At 52.2% G+C, this 21,782-nt stretch overlaps 2 protein-coding genes across 5 annotated transcripts in view; one reads left to right on the top strand and one right to left on the bottom strand.

The window, feature by feature from the left end:
- The window catches only part of Tmem63c (transmembrane protein 63C), a 74,203-nt gene extending 67,712 nt beyond the window's left edge, over nucleotides 1-6,491 (top strand). For all 3 annotated transcript variants that reach the window (XM_087911606.1, XM_087911607.1, XM_087911605.1), the window contains 3 exons: nucleotides 1,637-1,746; nucleotides 2,644-2,712; nucleotides 5,664-6,491. In XM_087911606.1, the coding sequence (XP_087767732.1) occupies nucleotides 1,637-1,746; nucleotides 2,644-2,712; nucleotides 5,664-5,858 (374 nt within the window). In that variant the 3' untranslated portion in view covers nucleotides 5,859-6,491. The remainder of the gene's footprint in view (nucleotides 1-1,636; nucleotides 1,747-2,643; nucleotides 2,713-5,663) is intronic.
- A 7,539-nt stretch (nucleotides 6,492-14,030) lies between these two features.
- On the bottom strand, nucleotides 14,031-21,628 carry Ngb (neuroglobin). 2 transcript variants are annotated; one of them, XM_087911604.1, is made up of 4 exons: nucleotides 18,396-21,628; nucleotides 16,931-17,042; nucleotides 16,232-16,351; nucleotides 14,031-15,089 (listed from the first exon to the last, which is right to left on the bottom strand). In XM_087911604.1, exons 1-4 carry the CDS (start codon nucleotides 18,482-18,484, stop codon nucleotides 14,982-14,984), a joined length of 429 nt encoding a protein of 142 aa, XP_087767730.1. In that variant the 5' UTR covers nucleotides 18,485-21,628; the 3' UTR covers nucleotides 14,031-14,981. The 2 variants fall into 2 exon arrangements, with proteins under 2 accessions (XP_087767730.1, XP_087767729.1); XM_087911603.1 differs by having other exon boundaries at nucleotides 14,031-15,093; nucleotides 18,396-21,594.
- Between the last annotated feature and the right edge of the window lie 154 nt (nucleotides 21,629-21,782).

Raw genomic sequence — 21,782 nt, 5'->3', positions numbered from 1 at the left:
AATGATGTGGATTTGACTTCAAATAAGAAATGTCACACTCCTTCCTTTTACGTGTGGATTGACAGAAGATAGAATAGCAGCTTTCGGTACTCCATTCCCACGGTACTTCCTCTGGGAGCCTGAAGACAACTACTTTCATGGGCCAGAACCCGAGGAGGGGCTCAGATTCTGCAGTGACAGCTAGCCTTTCCTCACCCTTTGGCTACACAAAAATGCTTCTCCAGCCTTGGGGAGTCCAGAGGCACCTTCACAAACATTCCCAGGCACTACAGACTGGGAGCTCCTCAGCATCCTCCCATCTGGGTCACCCGTGTCATTAGGCTCCCAATTCCACTGACCTTTCATCCCGTGACAATTTACTGTGGTGTTTTTATTATTATTATTATTATTCTCTGTCAGAATGACAACCTGGATTACATTCACAGGGCACATGTGTTTGTTAACATCCATTCCCTGTCCTGTGCAGTTTGCCCCTGCCTAATGGAAGGCATGTTTTTTCCCCTTTAATGCCTTTTTCTAAATATCAAAAACAGAAGAAAAAGGTACAAAGACTAAAGACTAAAATCTCATACCCATAATGCCCTCTAGAGTCTGGTTTTTCTTGTTCCCAGACTCTAGCTAGGCATTTGCTCAGGGGAGGGAGCAAAATGAGGGTGTGTGTGTTAATTTACTGTTATTTATAAAATTGCGACCATCCACATTGCAACTTGCAATCTTAAGTTTTTACCCACATGTCACATTCCGAATGGCTTCATGTATTAAGAGCCTGTTCAAGCATAGCCTTTCGCCAGCTACATTCAGAACAACAGCTTGTGTTAGCCTTCTGTGGCTGGTGGTTGAGGCGGTTTACCGGTTTCTGCTTTTGCAGAGCCATGCCCCAGTCCGCTTCATTGGGCAGTCACCGAGACTGGAGAATTGGCTTTCCATACTGACCTTGTTAAAAATCTGTTATGGGCCATGAAGGAGATCAAATATTCACTCATGAAATAAGTAAATGGTGTTTGGACGCTGGTTAGCCCTGGATCTGCAGGGACAAGGATCAGAGACTGGGGCCAGTGGCAGAATGGGTAACTCAAAGGCACTTTGGAGGAGCCATGAAAATGGGTAGATCAAGGTGGACTTGATTAATGGACACTGGTGTGGGTAATTTGAGTCCATCCAAGTTCTGTTTTCCACGGGATCCACAATAAACCACATTCTAAATTGGCCAAATAGGGGCTGGAGAGATGGCTCAGAGGTTAGGAGCATTGCCTGCTCTTCCAAAGGTCCTGAGTTCAAATCCCAGCAACCACATGGTGGCTCACAACCATCTGTAATGGGGTCTGGTGCCCTCTTCTGGCCTGCAGGCATACACACAGACAGAATATTGTATACAAAGTAAATAAATAAATATTAAAAAAAAATAAAAAATAAATTGGCCAAATAGAGCAGAGGGATGACCTTATCGCAGCACGCTCCCTGATCCTGTTCTTGGAGAGAGCACTGTGTGTGTGTGGGGGGGGGGTCCTCTGCCCCTAGCCCAGTGCTCCCATGGAGGTTCTGGAGCAGGTGGCCCCAGGCATCTGCGAAGCAGTTCTGTGGCCCCGCTTCACCCCTGTTCCAGCGCTAAGCTCCATGACCACCTTCTCCTTGGCAGGTACCCTCCACACCATCACCTTCTTCTCCTTGTCGTCCCTCATCATCTCTGTGATGATTGCTTTCTCTGGGATCTTCCTGGGGAAGCTCCGGGTTGTCCGTGAGTATGAGGTAAGCTGCCAGTTTGCCTTTCAGACCACTGATTCTTCTGGTCCTGAGGACATAGCTCTGAGATACCCTGGCCGAGGCACCCAGAATACAATAGGACCAGAGGAGTGGGGCTTTCCCTTAGACCAAGGTTTCTGGTTGTTTATAATACTGAAAAATTTTCTGAACAACGTATAGAAAGAACAGAAACTGATTTGAAGCACAGCTCCCAGCAGAGGGAGCCTTCTGGAAGCATTTCTTCTTGCTCTAGTTGTTTTTGGGACTCAGTCAGTCATAGCACAAGCGCCCACCGCTACTGCTGGCTGGAGTACCAGGCTAGAGTAGGGGCCATAATGCATTTTCTCTAGCGCGTGCACACACACACACACACACACACACACACACACACGCCCTAATACTATGATGTCACCAGATCCGTTTGCACCTGTGCCGCCCTGGAGAAGGAGGGTGGTAGGGAACCTGGGTACAGTTAATTGAGAACCCCTAGACAATGAATAATCAGAGCAGAAAACCCACTCCAACTATGATTATTTTTCCCTTTATGGTTTTGGGAACAGAATATTCCAGAAGGGATTCTTGGCATCTCAATCATTTCCCTGTTTCTCCTGAGCTTCTGCCCTGCTGCTGGTCTGGAGTCCTAGAGAGAAAAAGAGTTGTCTGGGACTTGGAGGTGGTGGCGCATGCCTTTAATCTCAGTGCTGGGGAGGCAGAGGTCAGCCTGGTCTACAGAGTGAGTTCCAGAACAGCCAGGGCTGCATGGAGAAACCCTGTCTCGAATAACCAAAAACAAAGAAAAGGTTGAGGGGCAAGGTAGCAAGTCAGAGGCCCAGGTGTGGATAGAGGGCGGGAGGGGGCGAGGTCAACCCCCATTCTGTGATGTATCACCCTTCTCCTCTGCAGCCCGAGGAAGAAGCAGAGACTGTGTTTGATGTCGAGCCAAGCAGCACAACCTCCACACCCACCTCCCTTGTGAGTTTCTGCCTCCACCCTGGGGACAAGGCAGGAGGGTGGGGCCTTGCAAGGGTGGCTCACTCCAACGACATGGGGGAGCACCAGTATTTAGTGCCTACCCCTGGGTACTGGGGAGGAGCCGGGACCCCTGGGCTCCCTCTTCTGACGCAGCAGGACTTGGCCCAGGTCCAAATGCTTCCGTGGCCCTGGCTGAAGAGTGGGGTGAGAAGATCCAGCTCTAGCTCGTCAGTCAGTAGAAGTCACCCAGAGAGGAGAGAGCCAGAGATGACGTACTCGATCAGGGAGGCCCAGATCTCAGAATTCTCAACCGCGTAGATGCAAGGGCATGCTGGGGCTCAGCCTCAGGACCCAAGGCTGCCTCCAGGGCACAGGCGTTGGCCAAAGCGGTGCAGACAGAGCTGCAGGGAGCTATTGACGGACCCAGTGAATGGTAAGGCAGGGGCAGCACCCGACTGATGAGTCCGCCAGCCTGCCAAGAGCCGAGGCTGGACCCAGAGTCTGTGACCAGTGGATTGGGCAGAGGTGCCCGTGCCCTTTGGCTTGCCTGGACGGCAGGAATCCTCGCCCTCATCCCTACCGCATGTGTTTATGCAATCATCTGTGCATGTATGATGCTGGGCATAGGGTCCTTCATACGTGTTAGGTGTCTCCAACAAGCACTGCAGAAGGGTGCCAGCAGTGGGGGCACTTGGGAGAAGCTTCCCGGAGAAGAGACCATGTCATGTAACTGGAGGAATGGGAGGAAAGGTTGCCAGGTGAAGCAGGGTGTGGGAAGAGCGTTGGAGGAAGAGAAAGAGCCTGGGCAAAAGCCAGAAGAGGTGATCTGGAGCCTGTGAGGAAAACAGAAGACAGTGTTCATCGTGGATATCCAGAACATGCCTGTGGGCGGGGCCCACAAAGCCCAGAGGCCTTTTTTTTCCAGTGGTGTCAGAGTTGGGTCAAAGTTCATCAACATAGGCAGACCCACATGGCCATGTACAAGATGTGTCAGAACCCTGGTTGGCCTAACTTGAAAGGAAAAAAAAAATCAAAAACAGACCTTCCAGCCAATGACAAACTGTCTCTTGAGGGGAGGCAATGAAGAGACCAAGAACCAACCAAAGACGACTTTCTCTGACCAATAGGAGCTCTCTTGCTGTTAGCAGGGGAAATCTAAAGAGCTAGAAGCTTGTTCTTTTCTCTCTGAATTAATAAACTCCCATGGTCAGGGATTTTAATCCCCCAAACTTAATTAATCATTACCATTTTGCTGGGTGGGAGATTGATCACATGGCCTAATGTATGTTAGGTCAGTCCCACCCCACAAGATCCACTAATTTAGACTCCAGTGTGCTGAGCAAGAATGTGGCCAGACAGAGTTTAAACCAAGTCCAGATAACTATAAAATCTGTGCTATTTAAAAAAAAAAACATAATGATAGAACTTACTATTTATGCATGCATGTATTTATTTTTTGAGACAGGGTTTCCATGTGGGCCGCCTGGTCTCGACCTTCAGGCACAAGTGATTCTCCCGCTTCAGCTTCCAGAGTAGCAGGGCCTACCCAGGCGCGAGGTGCCGTGCCTGGCTTAAGCTCTTACAAACCCTATACGTTTACGACAGTGGTATAAGAACATGGTAGGCAACGGTGGGAATGAAAAACAGAGAAGCAAGAATAAGGAAATAAAAGTTCCCATTCCCGCTACCCAGGGATGGTCACTGAGATATTGGTGTACATTCTTTAGCTAACTATGGATGCATGCATCTCTTCCAAGTACCTTATGCTTCTATGTACATGTGGAATTCTATATGTCTATATGGGTTTCTGCTAAGTACTGTACATGCAATTTTATAACCTTTGTAACTGTCAGTATGTTGTCACATAGATGCACTTTAACCTCTTTGCCTACCCATACTCAAATAGCTCTTACTACCCACATACTCAAATAGCTCTTACTACCCACATACTCAAATAGCTCTTACTGCCCATCTTTTTAAACAACTGGCTCAAACCCAGAACCAGTTGAGTAGCTATGCTAGATTGGGACTTGAGAAGATCAAGCCACTCCAGCAGAATGCCCGACCTTCTGGATTTCTCCGACCCATCTTCCTGATATCTTCCAGCAGGTTCCCCTCCCTTCCCCACTCCCTGAAAGCAGGAGGCTTGGAAGGCTCACGCCTAATGCAGAGGCTAGAGTGTAATCCTAGAAGTCCCTTCACCTTGGAGACCTGCAACATCCCCTTCATTCTGTTAGTGCTGAGGAGACAGACTACTGGGTGTGACGGCAGGTTTTCTAACTGTTCAGCTACCATTTCCTTTTTCATGGTCAGAATGTCTGTGGTGTGTGCGTTGACGATATGTATGTGTCTAGTTGTTTCACAGGATCGTCCCCTCATCAACTGGAGCTGGGTGTTTATGCTGGAGGATGGAAGGGTTCTTTCTCTCCTGTAATTACCTACTTTCAAAGTAGGGAGGAGACTGAAAACCACTGCAAGCGTTGACAGGTTGCCCTTTCCCCGACACTTCCTGTGTCTCCTCTAATCTGCCCCCTTCCCCACATTCCTGACACCAGCTGTCAGCGTGACAGGAGGCAGCCAACACTCTCAGTTTCGAATATGTGCATACAATGCAGCAAAGCTCACGAGCTGACAAATGAAGGTCTCTCCAGGGGGACCGGAGGCATCTCTCCCAAGATTCAGCCTGAGTGGGAAGGGATGTAGATGAGGTGTTAGGAAGCCTGCCTGAACTAACCCCTGCAACTCCAAGGTAGTGAGCAGGCTTCGTCCCTAGGAGCTCACTGAATGACAAGAAGTAAGGCAGAGGAAACCAAGACTGTGGGTAGTGGTGCAGAGAGGGCCCAGGGCGTGGAAGGGCAGAGGGGATGGGGTGGGTTTGAGGAGAGAGGGTATACTCTAGACCTTGCTCCCAATATGACCTTGCCTCATCTTCCCCTCTCTGTCCCGAGCAGCTGTACGTGGCCACCGTGCTACAGGAGCCGGAGTTGAACCTGACCCCCGCCTCCTCCCCAGCCCGGCACACCTATGGCACCATGAACAGCCAACCAGAAGAGGGAGAAGAAGAGAGCGGTCTGAGGGCCTTTGCGAGGGAGCTGGACTCAGCTCGGTTCCAGGAAGGGCTGGAACTGGAGGGCCAGAGCCACTGATTAGGACTCAAGTCAGAGGGCCAGGGGAGAGCCTGGTGGGGGGAGACAGGAAGGAGCTCCCTTCCATAGACTTTGAGAAGCTCCTGATGGAGACGGCTACTATTCTGTGGCCATGTGACGAGCCGGGCCTGCCGACCAGCTGGAAAGGGCGGGATGCTGGGACTCCTGAGAACTCTGGGATGGGGTGGAGGAAGCATACGCCATGTTTCTGGGAGTGGTAGCTGAAGTCCAGGACACAAGAGACTGGATACTGTGTTTCCTGCTGGAGTCCAGGGGATGCAAGTATGCATAAGGGAAGAGGTATGGAGATGCCCACTGAAGGCCTTCTAGGGGCTTCAGCACCCCCACTCCCGCTGCCCATCAAGGATGGTCACTCCACTGCTGTCTGAGCAGGCAGAGGTACGTGTACTGGGTCTTGTGGATGAGGCCCAGGTGGCCATCTCATCACAGGTTTCCCTGCAGAGTATCTGGAAACTGTGCCTCACCCCCTGAGCAAGGAGCAACCGGGACAACCCTGGGAAGAGACAGGGGGCCTTCCCTGTTTCTCTGCCCTGCTATCTGCTTACAAGGGTAGTTACTGGGACAGTGACTCAAGCTCATTAAAGGAGACCTACATGCATGTGGTGAAGGAAACCATGGCTGATCCTTGCTGGTTGATTTAAGGGTGTGTGTGTGTGTGTGTGTGTGTGTGTGTGTGTGTGTGTGTGTGTGGAGTGGGGCGTAGAGTTCAGGAACCAGGATCTTTCTTTCCAAAACCGGGCCATGGAAATCAGACATACTTCTCTAAGCCCCAAGGATAAATGAGAAGATCCCCCAAACCTAGAGGTGGCCACCAAGAACATCCTCTGCCCCGTGGATTTGAGGGCTGTGTCCCAGCATGGCCAAGGTTGGTGACAGCTCAGCCCCTGCCGCCCCTCAGAAAGACCCTTCTTCTCTCAGGCAGCCCTGCCTGACCTTAAGAATGGTACTGGTTAAGATGTCACAGTCCTGCCAGAGTCAGGTGAAGTAGTAGTGATGGGTACATCCCTGTGAAGCAGACCCTTCTGGTGGGCAGGTTGTTTTCCCGGGTCTGCCTCCAATTGGAGGAGCGAGCCTCTGCAATGCTGGCGACTCAGCACTTCTGCCTCTTAGGACAGGCCATTGTCAGTACTGCCGTGAAGCCTGAACCGCCTGAACCAAGGGGTCTGCAGTCCTTGAGCCTGTGAAGCTCCTCCCCAGATATCTGGGTCCCTCTTTGCTGTGCAGTCTCATTCCACCTCAGTGTCTCCACCCAGGCATATGGCTGCCCTGAACACAGATCACTTGGCCCTGTCTGTCACCACCCAGCCCCACAGTTCCAAGCCTCACTCCAGGGCAGAAATGGTCGCTCAAGGGGCAAGTACTGTCACACTCCAGAACATGGCCCCAACATTAGCAGGGTGATCTTTGCTGAGAGCTTGAGTCAGCTGGGAGAGGCTACCTCCATTCCTTGTCAAGCTTGGAATAAGGGGGGGGGGGAGTTACATACAGCCAGGCCCTTGTACACGCCAGTGCCCCAAGGCCCTCACCCCTGGGATTTCACCACCAGGGAAAAAACGTTTTCATAGAGTGGTTAGGGCCAATATCCAGCTCTGCCCAAAGAGTGGGTTGATTGGGCAGACCCCATGGTGTGTATTTGGTATGTAGTGATTTGGAGCGCAGCCAAAACCAAGATTGGTTACAGCTCAGGCTGAAACTAAAGGCCTTTTCTCTGGGCTCTGCTTGCCGGCGCCTGCCCCAGATCCCTGCAGCCCTGTCTGCTGCTGCTGGCCCTCACTCCTACCCGCTGCAACCCATGGATGCTTCAGGGACAAGGGGTCCTATAGACCATAGGGCATATGGCTGAAGGGCTCCATCCTCTGAATTTGGGTCAAATGCTGCCTGGTTCTGATACAAGTGTTGGACAAGGAGTAGATTCCACTCTGTTCTTCCAGGAGCTCTCCACTGGCTGGACCTTGACTTTGCAAGGTCACCAGAGCCAGGCTCCTTACCTTACACATGCAGACCACTTCCGGGCCCTCCTCAGCACCTGCTGTCCCAGTCCATTGACCATCATCCCACCCTAGGCCCCACCCTCAGTCCTTCCTGATCCCTTCTGGAGAGAGAGATGCCTCCTAGGAGACCCAGATGACACAGCCCCTCAGAGGGGACCCTGACGGGGCTTGGAGCGTCCTGCCTGCCTGTCCCCAAGCTGCCTCTGGAAGCCAAGTGCCTATCAACAGCATTGCATCCTCTGGGGGGCCCTAGAGAGCTGTGGACTAACCATGGCCACTACCACTAAAGGAATGTGCCAGAATGCTGAACCTTCTTGTTACTGATGTATGATTGTGCCTTGAATAAACAAATCCTCCTAATCAGTGCTGGCCTGTGCCTCTGCCTCTGGGCCAATAAGGCCTTCTCCACCTGGAAGGAGCCAGCGCTGTTAAGGGATGACCCCAAAGTCACCAGGCTGGGGCACCCTACCTCACTGCATGACCTAAGTTACCCTGGGCCCATTGCTGCCTCTTCTCCCCAAGGCCTTCCTTGGCCCCAGTCCTAGAGGGGAAGGGATAGGAGGAAGGAAAGGTCTGATAACCATTGCCAGTTGGTTGCAGAGGCACAAAGCAACTCTGCCTCCTCCCTGTACAGCAAGAGAATGCCACCCCAGAGACCACTGCAGTAACAACCCCGGCTGCGTGTTGTTGAGTCTCTAAGTGGGCGGCTGACCCAAGACAGCAGATAGGCTAGATTTCAGGTGAACACCTCCAGGTAGGCCACAGAGACAGGGAGAGTGGGGTACAGTCAGGTAGGCCTGGGCAAGACAAGAAGCAGTCTAAGAAAAGCTCTTGCACTTGTGGCTAGGAGGAGAAGCTAGTTCCCCGCCAGATAACAGGCCTCTGGGCTAGCAGAGCTGAGTTCTGGTCTTCTTCACCATGTGGCAGACACTAGGCTATTCCTTCATCCCCAGAGGAAGAGAGGAAGAATTGAGTTTGACAGGCGGCATAGAGCAGAATCAGCTGTGGCGGAAGACAGGCTAGGTTGGGGAGAGACAGCCTCTATCCCTGGGGCTCCCTGTGGGCACAGACAATAACCATCTTGGGTTAGTGGTTCACTGTTCCACCCTTACAGAGCCATCACCTTAAGCTCTTGATCTGCCCACAGGCATGGGTTCAAAGCCCACTACAGCATGAGTCAGAGAATGAGACCAGGCTCCCTCCCTCCTGTCTGCTCGTCCCTCAAAGCAGGGATTTCCATGGCTTACTAGCCTGCTTCAGGAGAGAGGGGTGTTGAGAAGGGCAGAAGGGGCAGGGTCTGCTCATTGCTTAGCAGGCTTGCGCTGTTGCAAGAGAGGGGCCTAGAACCCGTGGACTCCTACTGTGCCAGTCATCTCTCAGGGGTCTCCTCTTGAGGGCAACAAGCCTCCAGCTTGCAGACACGGGCCATCCCTTGATTCTACCACCCCTTCGGGGGCTATTGTTCAGATAAATGCAAAAAGACCAGAAGGAAAGCTGGAGGCAGATGCTCTGTAGCCCAATGTGGGGCATGCTCAGAAAGGGGGAGAGTGCATCTCCTTACTTAGTAGGCCAGGAGGACTGGGGGCCTAGAAGGTGGGTGCACCTGACTGGGGGTGGGACTAGGAAGAAGGCAAGAGTGAGGCTTGATGCCCAGAATGCCAGTCACTGGACTGTGTCCACAGGGCAATGTAGCACCCAACCAAGTGCCGTCCTGGGCACCACCAGCCTGGGAGGAGCAGAAGACCTGAGGTTCTCACAACTCTCCCTGGAGGCCTTCGGTCAGAACAGATAGAGAAAGAAGCTCTGGGCCACCCTACCACTGCTGTCTCTGGGATGGCAACTTCGGTCTGTCCTGAGGAATAGCCTCGCTGGCCCAGCTGTAGGCTTCTAGGTCACTCTGTGGGAGGCCCTGGGACCTGAGGGAGCCGGGCTTCCAAGAAGACAAGCTCCCAGCTCTGCCCAGCAGAAACTGATTCTGAACATCTGCCAGCCCCTCGACCTTGACACTGCACTCCGTCATCACCCAAGCCTCTGTTCCAGTGCCAAATGGGAGTCTCCTAGATGGACCACAGTCTCTGGGGTGGTACCTGGTCCTGGTCCCCCGTCCCCCCCCCCCGCCGGCTGAGTCTAGCAGGCATAGGGGAGAACAACTCCCTCCTCAGGCCCCACACACTCTTTCAGGCCTCACCCCCATCAGCCCAGGCTAGAACAAGAGATAGGTACAAATCCTGTCCCACAGATCTAACTCGACAGTAAATAGGACTGTTATTTGGTCCCGAGAGCCACATCCTGGCCCTCAGAGTCCCTTCTACTTTGTCAATTTCAGCAACTGTTTAAGGAATAGCCTCTTCTCTCTTCTCTAAACATAGCCCAGAGTGGTTTTCATGACAGCCTGCCCATTCCTAGGCAAGAGAAGGTTCCAAGCACAATAAACAACCCCGTTACATAATGGGACGCCAGGCAGGGCTAAGTGCTCTGAAGAAAGAACAGAGCAAGATGAGAGAAAGGGATGCCTGAAGACAGGAGGGTGTTTCTGCTCTCTGCAATTCAGGAGGAGCTCCCGGGGAAGGGGTGCAGGAGAGCAGAGGGTCTAGAAGAATCAGTGCCAGGCTCACAGAGTAGCAAGGAGGCAGCACAGCCAACGCAGAGCAAGCAGGGAGAGGGGCAAGGCAAGTTCCGAGATGGCAGAGGGCCTGGTAGGACTCCGGCCTTTCCTCTGGCGGTGTGGGCAGCTACCGGGGGATTCCCAACAGAAGGGTTACATGATTGTCTCATTTTCTTTCTTTTTTTTTCAGACAGATTATAAGATACACACTTTTTTTTTTTTTTTTTTTTTTTTTTTTTTTTTTTTTTTTTTTTTTTTTTTTTTTTTTATCGAGTCTGGCTCTATAGCCCAGATGGGTTTTATAAACTCTTCGGTCTTCTGAGCTCTAGGATGACATGTGGGCCACCATCCCCTGCTATCATAATCATTTTTAAGTATATAGTTAGGCAACTGTTAAATATTCATTATAATGTACAATCGTCACCCCCAGCCACCTTTGCAACTTTCCACCTCTCAAGTCAGGGGCCTCTGTACCCATAGAACAGCTCTTCCTCCTTCCCCCTTCCAGCCTCCATAACCAAGGACACCCTCATACACTGAGGTGAATACCATGGCCAGCGGGGAGCAGAAATTCCAACTGGGACTCTGTGAGAGGGGATATGGCCACTCAGTTAGGATGGGGCAGAGAATGAAAACAAAAGTGGGGTAGTATGCGGTCACAGGGGCCAGAGAGTCTTGTGTGGAGAGAGGTGGGTCAGGGAGCGATCCAGAAGCCAGGATAATGCTAAGATCTTAGCCAGAACAACTTGGTGATAGTAATACAGGAGGCAGAGAAGTCTGGGAAGGGGATGCCTGGGACATGGTGCATCGGGTCATGCTACATTCGAGTTATGACTAGCTGGATATAGAAGTTAGGCTGGGGACCTTTAAGCCTTAGGGTCATTTAGGATGATGTTTAAGGCACTGGCCAAGACTGCGAAGAGAGAAAGCACGGTTGAGGAGGAAGCCCAGAGGCTGAGCCAACACACGGAGGAGAGAAGAGTCTGCAAGGGAGACTGTGGGAGGGGCTGTGATGAGAACCTGAAGAAGAGGAGGGGCTCAGTGAGGAGGGAGGGGGCCTGCAGGGCTGTCACGACAGAGCTGTGACAGTGAACCAGGAAACATCAGCCGAGTGGAGGAAGCTGGTCATACTATCAACAGACGACCTGGTTTCTCCCAGGAGACAATGGAAAAGAAAAAGGAGAGGGAGGAGCCGGTATAGAAGGAAAGACTTGAAAGACTTAACCAAATGCAAAGCACGGACCAGATGCAGACAGATGATTCTGAGACATTAGGGGAGTTGGAATCCAGACAGGGGTGCTCTAGCGCCATGCCCTGCTATCTTAGTCATTTCTCTGGCAAAGAGAAAGCAGGGAAGGGCCAGCCTTGAAGTGGTGTGAGGTGGGAGTCCATGTGGCCTCGGGACTCTCTGGATTTTTGCAGCTGGCAGTGTCTTTTTATAAGAAGTTTAAACATTAAGGACAGATCAACTCTAAGTGCTGCTGAGCAGACCAGCCAGAGAAAGGCTAAGACAAGACCCCTGAGCTGGACAAGGCGGAAGGTGACCAATCAGAGCAGAGAGTGGGGACAAAATCTGGCTGTGCTAAGTCCCCGTTCGCTTATAAAGTTTGGAAATGACCACAGTAGCCAGAAGGCTACTCTTCTGAAGAATTTTGCTAACCAAGAAACGGAAAGGAGTAGGAACTAGAGAGGGAGGGGGAGGAACAGTCCTCTCATGGACATAGATATGGAAGCGTAGTGTATTTGAGGTCAAGCACCTATGTGTGCTGGCTCAGACATGCATCAGGGAAGTGGTCAAGACCGAGGCCTGGCCAAGGCCACCAAATGTAGGTTTTAACTAAATCTCTAATGTTCTATTTACCAATAAAGATTCAGGAGTCAGATGTTGGGGTGAAAACCTGCTAGATCAGAGAGGCCAAGAAGCAAACAGCTGATCTTTGGCCAGAGACCCAGTAAGAGAAGCATCTCTCCATGTGTCGCGCGAAACAAAAAGACCGTGACTCTCTCAGTCTCTTCCTACACCTTCCTGCACATCTTTCTATCCCTACTCCTGGCTCCTCCATCCTCTCTAAGGCTAATTCCTGCCAGCTAGTCACTGGCTCCACTCTCTGATCCAAGGTTAATTTTATTAACACAGTCTCGGAGTTTCACAGTATGATCAGATATCCTGCAACAGAGAAGAATGTTTGACTTTTGCTAAGCCAGTTCATCCTGGTCACCCGAGTGGGTATCATTAGGCCGGCATAGATAACTGAGTCCTAACTGTCATTAGGTCACATGGGGGAGGACAGGTTGGGAGGGAACAAGACCCTGGACCACTGCAGTCTGCTGGCCTGGAGAAGATGTTTTCTGTGCAGCAGTGGGGACAGGATTTCCAGCAGGATACCTAGATCAATGTCTGCAGCCCCACTGCAGTTCCCCAAGCCCTGTCACTGGAGCTGAGCAGAGAAGACTGTCCAGCTGACAGCACGCACACCCAGCTGGCACCAGTTGCCCCCTACCTGTACTGAAAAGGAGAAGCCCCAGAACAGGGCAGTTGCCCTAAGACATTCTCTGTTCCCAGGTCAGCTGCAGGCCCATTCCTAGAGTCCTGGAGCCTCTGGGAGAACCAAGCCACCTGCTCATGCAATGCTTACTTTTCACACTGTGCTCTTCCATTAGGTTCCAAAGTGTCTTTATAGCCACTTGCCTATGGGGTCCCCGACCCCAGACCCATGGGCTACTTCCCTTGAGGAATAAGCACGCTGTGTGTCATATGTGACTCTTATTTATCTTTGTGTTACTCGGACAAAGTGCTTGACAGAAACAACATAGGAGGAAACATTCATTCCGTCTCATGGTTTCAGAGGATCTCAGGCCATCACAGCAGGAGGACATGGCAGAGTTCTTGGTGGACCAGGAAGGGTGGGACCAGAACCAGAGATCTGCCTTCGAGGGGCCCTTAGTGCCTACTTTGACCAACCAGATCCCACCTTCTAAAGGTCCCACAAGCTAGGCAGCAAGCATTCAAAACTGTCCCACTCAAATACAAACCACTCCCCACCCCAAGCACAAATACAAGAGAAGGTTCTATCACTTCCAAACTGAGTACTGGGGATGGGACCAAACTGAGTTCTGGGGATGGGATGCCTCCACTAAGCAACAACTCTTGTGTTCAGCACAGAGCCTTTAAGGCCACTGTGAACTCTGCTTTAAACCGGTGAATGACTGAGCAAGGGTGTGGACACCTGGAGATGGGTGTAGCATGTGTGGAAGTGTTCCCAGTATCCACACAGGCTACTGTTAGAACTGTCCCCTGTCCCATCTGTTTAAGGGAAGCTGGTTCAAGTGTGTGCCCAGAGAAGAGAACTGGATTTGGTGGCCTCGTAGCCAGTCTGAGCCCAAGAAGCACGACAGCTCCTCCACTGCTGCCTCTGGCCTTCCCTTCCAGACCTCTTCCTTTCCCACATGCTCAGGCCTTGGTCCTGCTGACCCCAGCACCCCAATCCCGATCTGAGCCCCAGGACTCTGTAGCCTCATGTGGCACAAGTCAAGGCTCACAAAATACCAGCCATGGAAGGTCAGCACACAGAACATGTTTATTTCTTGTGAGCTTACAGAACTGTGACATAGAATAAGAAAGTGTGGATGACCAGGGACGGGAACAAAGGCCTTTCTCACTGTATCTCCCCTGCTTCTCTGCCCAGGCACACGTTCACCTCAAGGGTTAAACACACAGTTAGGCGCCCACAGCTGGAGGGAGCTGAGTGAGCAGAGGAGGGTGGAGAGACAAGATTCAGCCCTGCTAGACTAGGGTGGCAGGAAGAGTCCTGAAACTCAGGACCATGTGGAATGAGGTCACTCCTCCTTGCCCTACTAGCCTCTCAGTTCTGTCTGGCCAGCTTAGTCCCCCCACCACCCCAGAAAGAACACTGGGGTGCTTCTACCAGAAATGCTGAACCAAGAGCACAGGAAGTTTTGTGTGGGACATCTGAACAGCTGAGACCTGGGGCCACTGCCACTGAAGAACACCATCTTCCCTGCTCCTCTTGCCTGAGATCCCCAGCCACACTGAAGCTGGTCCTTCTCTTCATTTTTGGAAAGTAAACAGCCTGGACAGCCTGGCAGGAAAGCATCGGAGAGACTGAGCAGACAGGTAGAAGGTTCTAGAAGCCTAGTCACTTTACTGTCACTGTGGCTGAGGCTTCTCTGAGAAGAACCCCCATGTCACCTTACTACCCAAACTATTTTTGTCTCATGGGGAGAGCTAACCAGGCATGCAGGGGTTCACCTATGGGGAGAAGGGGAGCCCAAGGGCCCCTCTGGAGGGAAAACCCCACCTCTCTGCAGCTGACCAGGAACTGAGACAGAGTCCTCTCCCATCACCTCTCTAGGATGGCCAAGGGGATGGAGGCCAAGGTACAGGGAAGCCCTGGGGGACGGAATGAGGCTACTACAGACAGATCAACAGACAGACAAGTAGGTGAGGATGCTGGCTCTTCTCTCACTCCCCATCCCAGCCTCGGCTCATGGCTTGCACCACAGCTCCGTAGAGTTGGCTCCAGGCAGCCTTTGTGTCCGGTGTGAAGTCAGGACCCAGGCACTTCTCCAGCATGTAGAGCAGGGACTCACCCACTGTCTGCGGAAGCAAGCGGTACTTAGTCATGGGAAAGCGTCACTCCGTTTACAGGGCAGAAAGCTGAAGCCCGGGCCAGCAAGGGTACACGGGCTTTTCTCCTCTTCCACACAGGGCTCATGCTTCCCAAGCAGGTCCTGAATGTAACCTTGAGCATCACCCTGCGCCCACCTTTCCCTCGAGATGTGAGGATGTACGGCGGATAAAGCATTCATCTCACTCTTGTCTTTGCAAACACCCCATGAGAGGGGCCTGTGCATTGCCTGGAAACCGCTCAGACCCACCTCTGCCAGCGCCTGCAGATCGCAATTTCCCCACCTGCAAGGCGGTCGTGAGATTAAAAAGCCTAAATTGTGCAGTCAGGTAGGCGTGAGTTCACATCCTGACCAGCACTCGGGGCCTGGATGGCCCGGAGCAGTTTTAAAGGAGAACAAAACCCCAGGTTCTGCGAAAGCTCTCTCAGCACGGCAGCTGCACACGGTGTGCCTTATCCAACAACTGAAATGAGGTTTATTTATCCCACGTGGATTACTGAATCTCTCCTAAGGACCAGGCACTGTGAAAATGCCCAGATGGATAGGCAATTAAGACTACCCCTTGTGACTGGTTCTGGCCAGTGGGACGTTAGTGGCAGTGGTGCCAGCAGAGGGTTTGTAAGCTCTTGCCCACTGAGGCTTGGTTTCCTGGTACCAAGCAGTCCTTCTTTGCTGAGATTTAGCTAGCATGAGGGAGGTTTAAAAGCTCACAGGTTCCCTTAGACATCCTAGCCCCAGTCAAGCTGGACTCAGCACATAGAGGACTCCAACCAGACTCCAGAGAACGAATTAAGTCTAGCCACAAGGACTCAGAAACTGCTTTAAGAGAGGACTCTGGAGGTGGTTTGATACCTGTAGAAAGATGATCTAATCAACTGATGCCAAGGGCCGCCAGGCCTTCTTAAAGAAGCCGTATTAAAGAGAACTCTGAGGTCTGAGGGGCCGGTCAGTGTCAGTCACATAGCGGGCAAGTCACTAAAGCAAGCCTCTGTTTCCGGCCATCTGAAGAAGTGGCGATGTGGAGGGGGCCAATGGATTTTGGTGGGGGATGGCTGGGAGAGAGTGGCGCCTGAAGCTCTGGAGCAAGAAAGTACCCCACTACCCACCGAGAAGGAGCCGAGCCTCACTCCCACAGCCCGGTGCTTCTTGCCCAAGCCGGCCAGGTACTCCTCCAGAGAAGACAGGTCCTCCACATTGGTCACGGCAGCATCGATCACCAGCATCACCTGTGAGGGATACAGAGGGCCCAACACAATCCTACCGCCTTCCCGCCACAGCCTAGAGCCCAGACTTCTCGACCAAGGAGGCTTTTAGAATGTTGTTGAGCGGAGGTGACAGGCGGCCGAAGTCTGTAGACAGTAAGCACTCGGTATGCGGCAGCTCGACAACCAAAATTCTGTTTTGAGGATTTCAAAACCTGCCACCTACGTGCAGAACACAATACTGCCTGCGCAGGACAGGGCGGACTGAGGTGCGCTGGAGGTCATGAGCCCAGCCTAGTTCTCATAGGCAGGCGGCTCCAATTGATCAAGACCCACTGATACCACCCATGGGAGCCAGAGGACAAGACTGAGAGCCATGTACCAGGCTGGGGCCAGCTGGCTGGAAGACAGAATGGGGGAGGAGGCTGGGTCCAGTCCAGAGAGACAGGAATGGGGTGTGCGTGCGTGTGTGCGTGCGTGCGTGCGTGCGTGCGTGTGTGTGTGTGTGTGTGCACCAAAGCTGTTTTTCATATCCCAATTCCCTTCTTCCCTACCAAGACAATGTTCTGCAGATCTGAGACCTCATGGCTCTGCATCCCTCACCTTCCTAATGTGGCCCAGGAATTCTGGGGAAGAGAGACAGTCCTCAGGGCTGGAGAACTGGCGGCCGTTGTACTGGAAGAGAGGCAGCAGGTTCGGTTCCAGGGTGAAGAGCCTGCGGGTTGGGGGCGGTGTCATCAGCAGCGAGCAGCAATGGAGCAGACTCTGGCAGCTCAGAAGAAAGACGCAGTGCATTCCTAACTAGGCACTGCCAGCTTAGTCAACATCCACTCATCCCTTTTCTGGGCACCCTCCAGAGGACACTGTGTCCCCAACCTCTCACATTACCTGGCAGACCATAGCCCCTCCCTAGACAACTGAGGGGCTGAGCTTGGGACAAGCAGAAATCTCAAACCAAAATCTAGGGGGAAATTTCTCTTTTGGATCAAAACTTCCCTATGCCCTCAGATATGAGGACACTTAGCTGTATGATGTCATGAAGAACACATCCTTGTACTACTGAGCACTATTTATTAGCTAACTGGAGTTGTGTATCTCCCATTCTTTTAAGCAGTGGGTTCAGAGGCAGAAACAGAAGCTCAGAGAGGCTAAGCAAATTGCCTAAGTCACACAGTAAAGCCATAGTGGGTACCAGAGTAGCGGGGTGATGGGATGGGGAGTTGTGTTGGGAGGGAGTTTGAAATCATACAGTTAGCACAGTCAGAAAATGTCAGCCTCACTGGGGAGAGCTTGCGTTTTTGTGTCACTTGTGTGTGTGTGTGTGTGTGTGTGTGTGTGTGTGTGTGTGTGTGTGTGTGTAACTCAATTTATTCCCTTTTCATCTTGCAAGTCTTGTTCTGAAGTTTTGGACTGGCCTAGGGATCTGCGATGAGAGAGGGAGTGCGGCCTTGTGGTGTTGGCAGAGCTGGAGGTGAGGCTGAAAACCATCCATCCTACTGTGGGTGCCCACCCATCCTCTCCATCTCTTCCGGGTGGTGAGAGTGGATGCCTGTCGTCCCTCTTCTGGAGCTTCTTTGGTTCTAAGCCTGTGCTTTCCTCAGAAGGGTTCATCTTGCTGGTGACTGGGCGTGAGCTCACCTGGCCAGGCCTCCTTCCACTCAAGGGGGGGGGGCGTGGGAGCCTGTCCCACCTATCTAGGTGCCTGCACACCCCAGCTGACCTTCGGGTCACTCATCTCCCTCCTGCTGGTCCAGCTGCTGTGAGCGACCCTGCAGTCACTACCCATTGGGATATCACAGGGTAGAGCAGGGAGCACTGCATCCACCTGCCTGGTCGGTGGGTGCGGGTAAGGGACCCCAGAAGCCCCCAATCAGTTCAGGTGGGAGCCGCTAACTGGGAAGAGCATATGGGACGGCACCACCTGTCGCCGCGCACACACCCCTCTCTCCGGAGCACCACTGCAAACCGGAGGCGCGCGGGGTGGAGGGGGCGTTTCTGCTCCTCTCGTGACAAGTTCACTGCTGTCAGTCACCCCTCGAATCGCACCCTGGGGTCCGGCAGCACTCACCTGGAGAACAGGACAGTGCCATGTTCCAGAGGGCTGCGGTTCACCGTCCGCCAGCTCTGCCGGATCAGCTCCAGCTTTGGGCGCTCCATGCTTTCCCCGAGTGATGCTGGACGCAGGGATGGGACCCTCAGGGCTTGGGCGCAGTCACCACACGTGCAGCGCCATCTCCGGGGCGACGCGGGGGGGGGGGTGCGCGGGAGGAGGGGAAGGAGGGTCTCCAGGCCCAGTGCTTTAGTCGGGAGGGGTCCAGCTACCGCTTCGCTGGTCCAGAGGAGAGAATGCGCACCCCTGGCGCTTCCGGGGCAGTTGCGCCCTGTGTCCCGAAGCTCCCAGGAGAACCGCCCTTTAAAGCTATGGCGGTTCCCACCCCCTCTGGCTTAGAGAGGTTTGTGCACTCCCTCCGGTACCCGCCTTAGGCAGGGACGACCCGAGGCCTGGGAAATGTCCAGGCTTCAGAGCCTAACAGAAATTGTACCTCTGGGCTTGTTTCACTCTTGAAAACTAGCAGAGCTACTACTTATCTGGGCTAGCCTAGAGGCACTCACAGAGATCCACCTACCTGTCTCCCCAGTGCCAGGATAACAGGCGTGTGCCATCATTCCCAGTTTTTTTGTTTGTTTGTTTGTTTTTAATCTGAGTGCTGGGGTTTGAACTCAGGGTTTCACACTCAAAGAGCAAGTATGCCCACCGAACCATTTCCCAAGCCCCTGGTTTCTTTGTCGTTTTAGTTTTGGAGGGTTTGGGGGGTTTGTTCATCACTGTTGTTGGTTTTTTCCTGATTTTCAGTAGGTCATAAGATGACAGAGCGTGGCTTTAACTCCGTGCATTTCTAGTTATTTCCATCCTGATCCAGCAGGCCTGAGACTGAAGCCTACAGTTAACTTAGTTACTTAGCCTACAGATAGCTGTAGCTTGGGCTCTTTCCCTTAAACTGAGAACCTTTGTAGGCCCAAAGTTAGACCCAGGGCTTGAGCAGAGGACAGACAGACAGACCAATTTGATGGCCTGGGTCCTGCTAGCTGAACTCAGGGATTGTGAGCAGAAAGCACACGCCCCGGCGTTTTCCCGTGGAGAGCTGGGACTCACTTTGAACGCTGGGCTCCTGGGATCTTCCTGAGAAACAGGCAGTGATTATTACTGGAGGGGAGTGAGGCAATCAATCTATGTAGCCCAGGCTGACTTCACACACACACACACACACACACACACACACACACACACACACACACACGAGCTGGGACCTGGTGACTGTAATACTAGCACTGAGAAGGTGGAAGACTAGGGTTTCTGGGGCTAGTTAGCCAGTTCAGTGAGCTCCAGGTTCAGTGAGAGACTGCCTTAAACTATTAGTTGGAGTTCCTGAGGAAGGCACATAAATTAATACAATTTTCTAAAAGGGGCTCAGGTAAGTCCTGTGCTTGTCACTCAGGGTCTGCAGCCGGCTACCGGTCAGTTAGCACTGTTCTTTCAAGCATGGAAGTTCTTTGGCCCAAGCCCAGTTCCGCTGGCTCAGGCATTGGAGAGCACACCCCCTTTATCTTCCACCGTTGGCTCTAACTTCTCATCACCTCTGCATCCTCATGTTCTGGAAGGGTTTGAGTGGGAAGATCTCTAGAGTCTTGTTGCATGGATTCGAACCAGTGTCCTTGGTCTTCAGTTATGAACAGACTGTAGCCCCATGCCTTCTAGAACTTCTTCTGGTGGCCCATCTATCCTGCCCCCACCAAGCTCCTAAGACTGACATTTGGGACTGGAGCAGGAGAACAAAGCTTTAGGGCAGCCTGGCAAAAGCCCATGTCCCAAAGAGTTCAGGAGACCCCAAGCAAGAACATGAAGGGCTAGTTAGTGCTTTCTGCAGCCCACCTGGCCAGTCTGCACCCTCCACTCCACTCAACCTCTACTTCCTGGAAGTCTTCACTCAGGGTCCTTGCTGCCTTTTCTCTTAACTGCCTCTGAGATCTGAAGAGTTGGTGGGAGTAATGGGCTTATGCCCTACATGGAGCAACTAGCACCCAAGCCCACAGTTCCTCTCGTCTTCCCGGAGACAGAGTGACAGAAGGCCTAAGTGGGCTCTAATCTCTGTCCCCAGGATCCGGTGTGGCCTAAGCAGTCAGGGTGAGGTATACCCACCACAGATGATCTGAACTCTGCTTTAAGGGGCTAGAGAGATTTCTCCTCCCTGTGGGAAATTCAAGTCACAATCTAGTTCAAGTGTTCTCTAGTCAGGGCTCTCAATGTGTCATTAATGTCCTTAAAGAACTAGCAGATTGGGCATGTGTCCAGACACTGTGCCCATTAGCTGTAACCTCCCAACAGTCCTGTGACCCTGTAAAGGAGATGCTCTTTATCATACTCTTACCTCACAGTAAGGAAATAGGAGGCAAGGAAGTTAGCTGGCCCAGCTGCACAGTTAACGAAATGAAGGGGCCAGAGTTTGACCTCAGTTCTGATCATCTGGCTTACTCTCTCCACTGCCTCCCTCAAATTAATAGGCCACAACCAAGAGTCATGCCCATAATTCAGACTGAGCCAAGGTTACTGGGTCTGAGTCAGTGCAGGGCTAGAATATAAAGCCTTAGAGCTGACTATGCACCTCTTCCCAACTTCTCACTCACGGACATCAAGTTGGTACCTTGAAATGGCCACAGAGGCAGCGTTTGCACCACGGAAAATGGCAAATGCTATAAGCTAGGGCTTAGTTTTGCCCCCACAGAAAACCTGCTGTAAAATATTTACCTCCACCGGGGGAACCCAGAAAGCCTGGGTCCCAGTATATTATGCAGAGTGTGCAAATTATCAGGCTGAACTACAATACCCACAAGCTGTGCCTAGCCTTATTTCAGTGTCCAGGGCTACAAGGGTACTCTAGGCATGTTCTTCCAGTCCAGAACCAGGCTGGGGCTTCAAAGGCCCCCTTTTGCACCAAGTCCTGCCTCATATTTCCTAAATATGGATCTTTAGGTGAGTAATATAATCTCTCATGGGTACAATGGCAACAAGGATGGTGGCTTCCCTGGGCCTTCAGGAGGACTAAATGTCACGTGTATTAAAATGATGTTAACTGGTTGGTGGGGTGGCACACGTATTTAATCCCAGTACTCGGGAGGCTGAGGTAGGCCAAGCTCTAAAGTTGAGGTCAGCCTGGTCTACAGAGCAAGTTCCAGGACAACCAGGGCTACACAGAGAAACCCTGTCTCAAAAAACAAAAAACCCCAAACCAGATGTTTCCTAAGCTTTTGTCACTCAGACAATTTGGTTCCTTTCTGATTTGCCTGTCCCTGGCATCTTCCAGAGTGATGGGAATGACCTATCTTCCTCCCTAGCCTGCCTCCTGCCTTATGGTCCTTAGTGGGCTGCAAGGTAATCCAGAAGACTCCCAGTTTCATA

Source organism: Myodes glareolus, chromosome 11 (assembly GCF_982192425.1).
Source record: "Myodes glareolus chromosome 11, mMyoGla1.1, whole genome shotgun sequence".
Lineage (NCBI taxonomy): Eukaryota > Metazoa > Chordata > Mammalia > Rodentia > Cricetidae > Myodes > Myodes glareolus.
The sequence above is the reverse complement of the archived record's forward strand: the minus strand, read 5'-3'. Positions and strand labels throughout refer to the sequence as shown.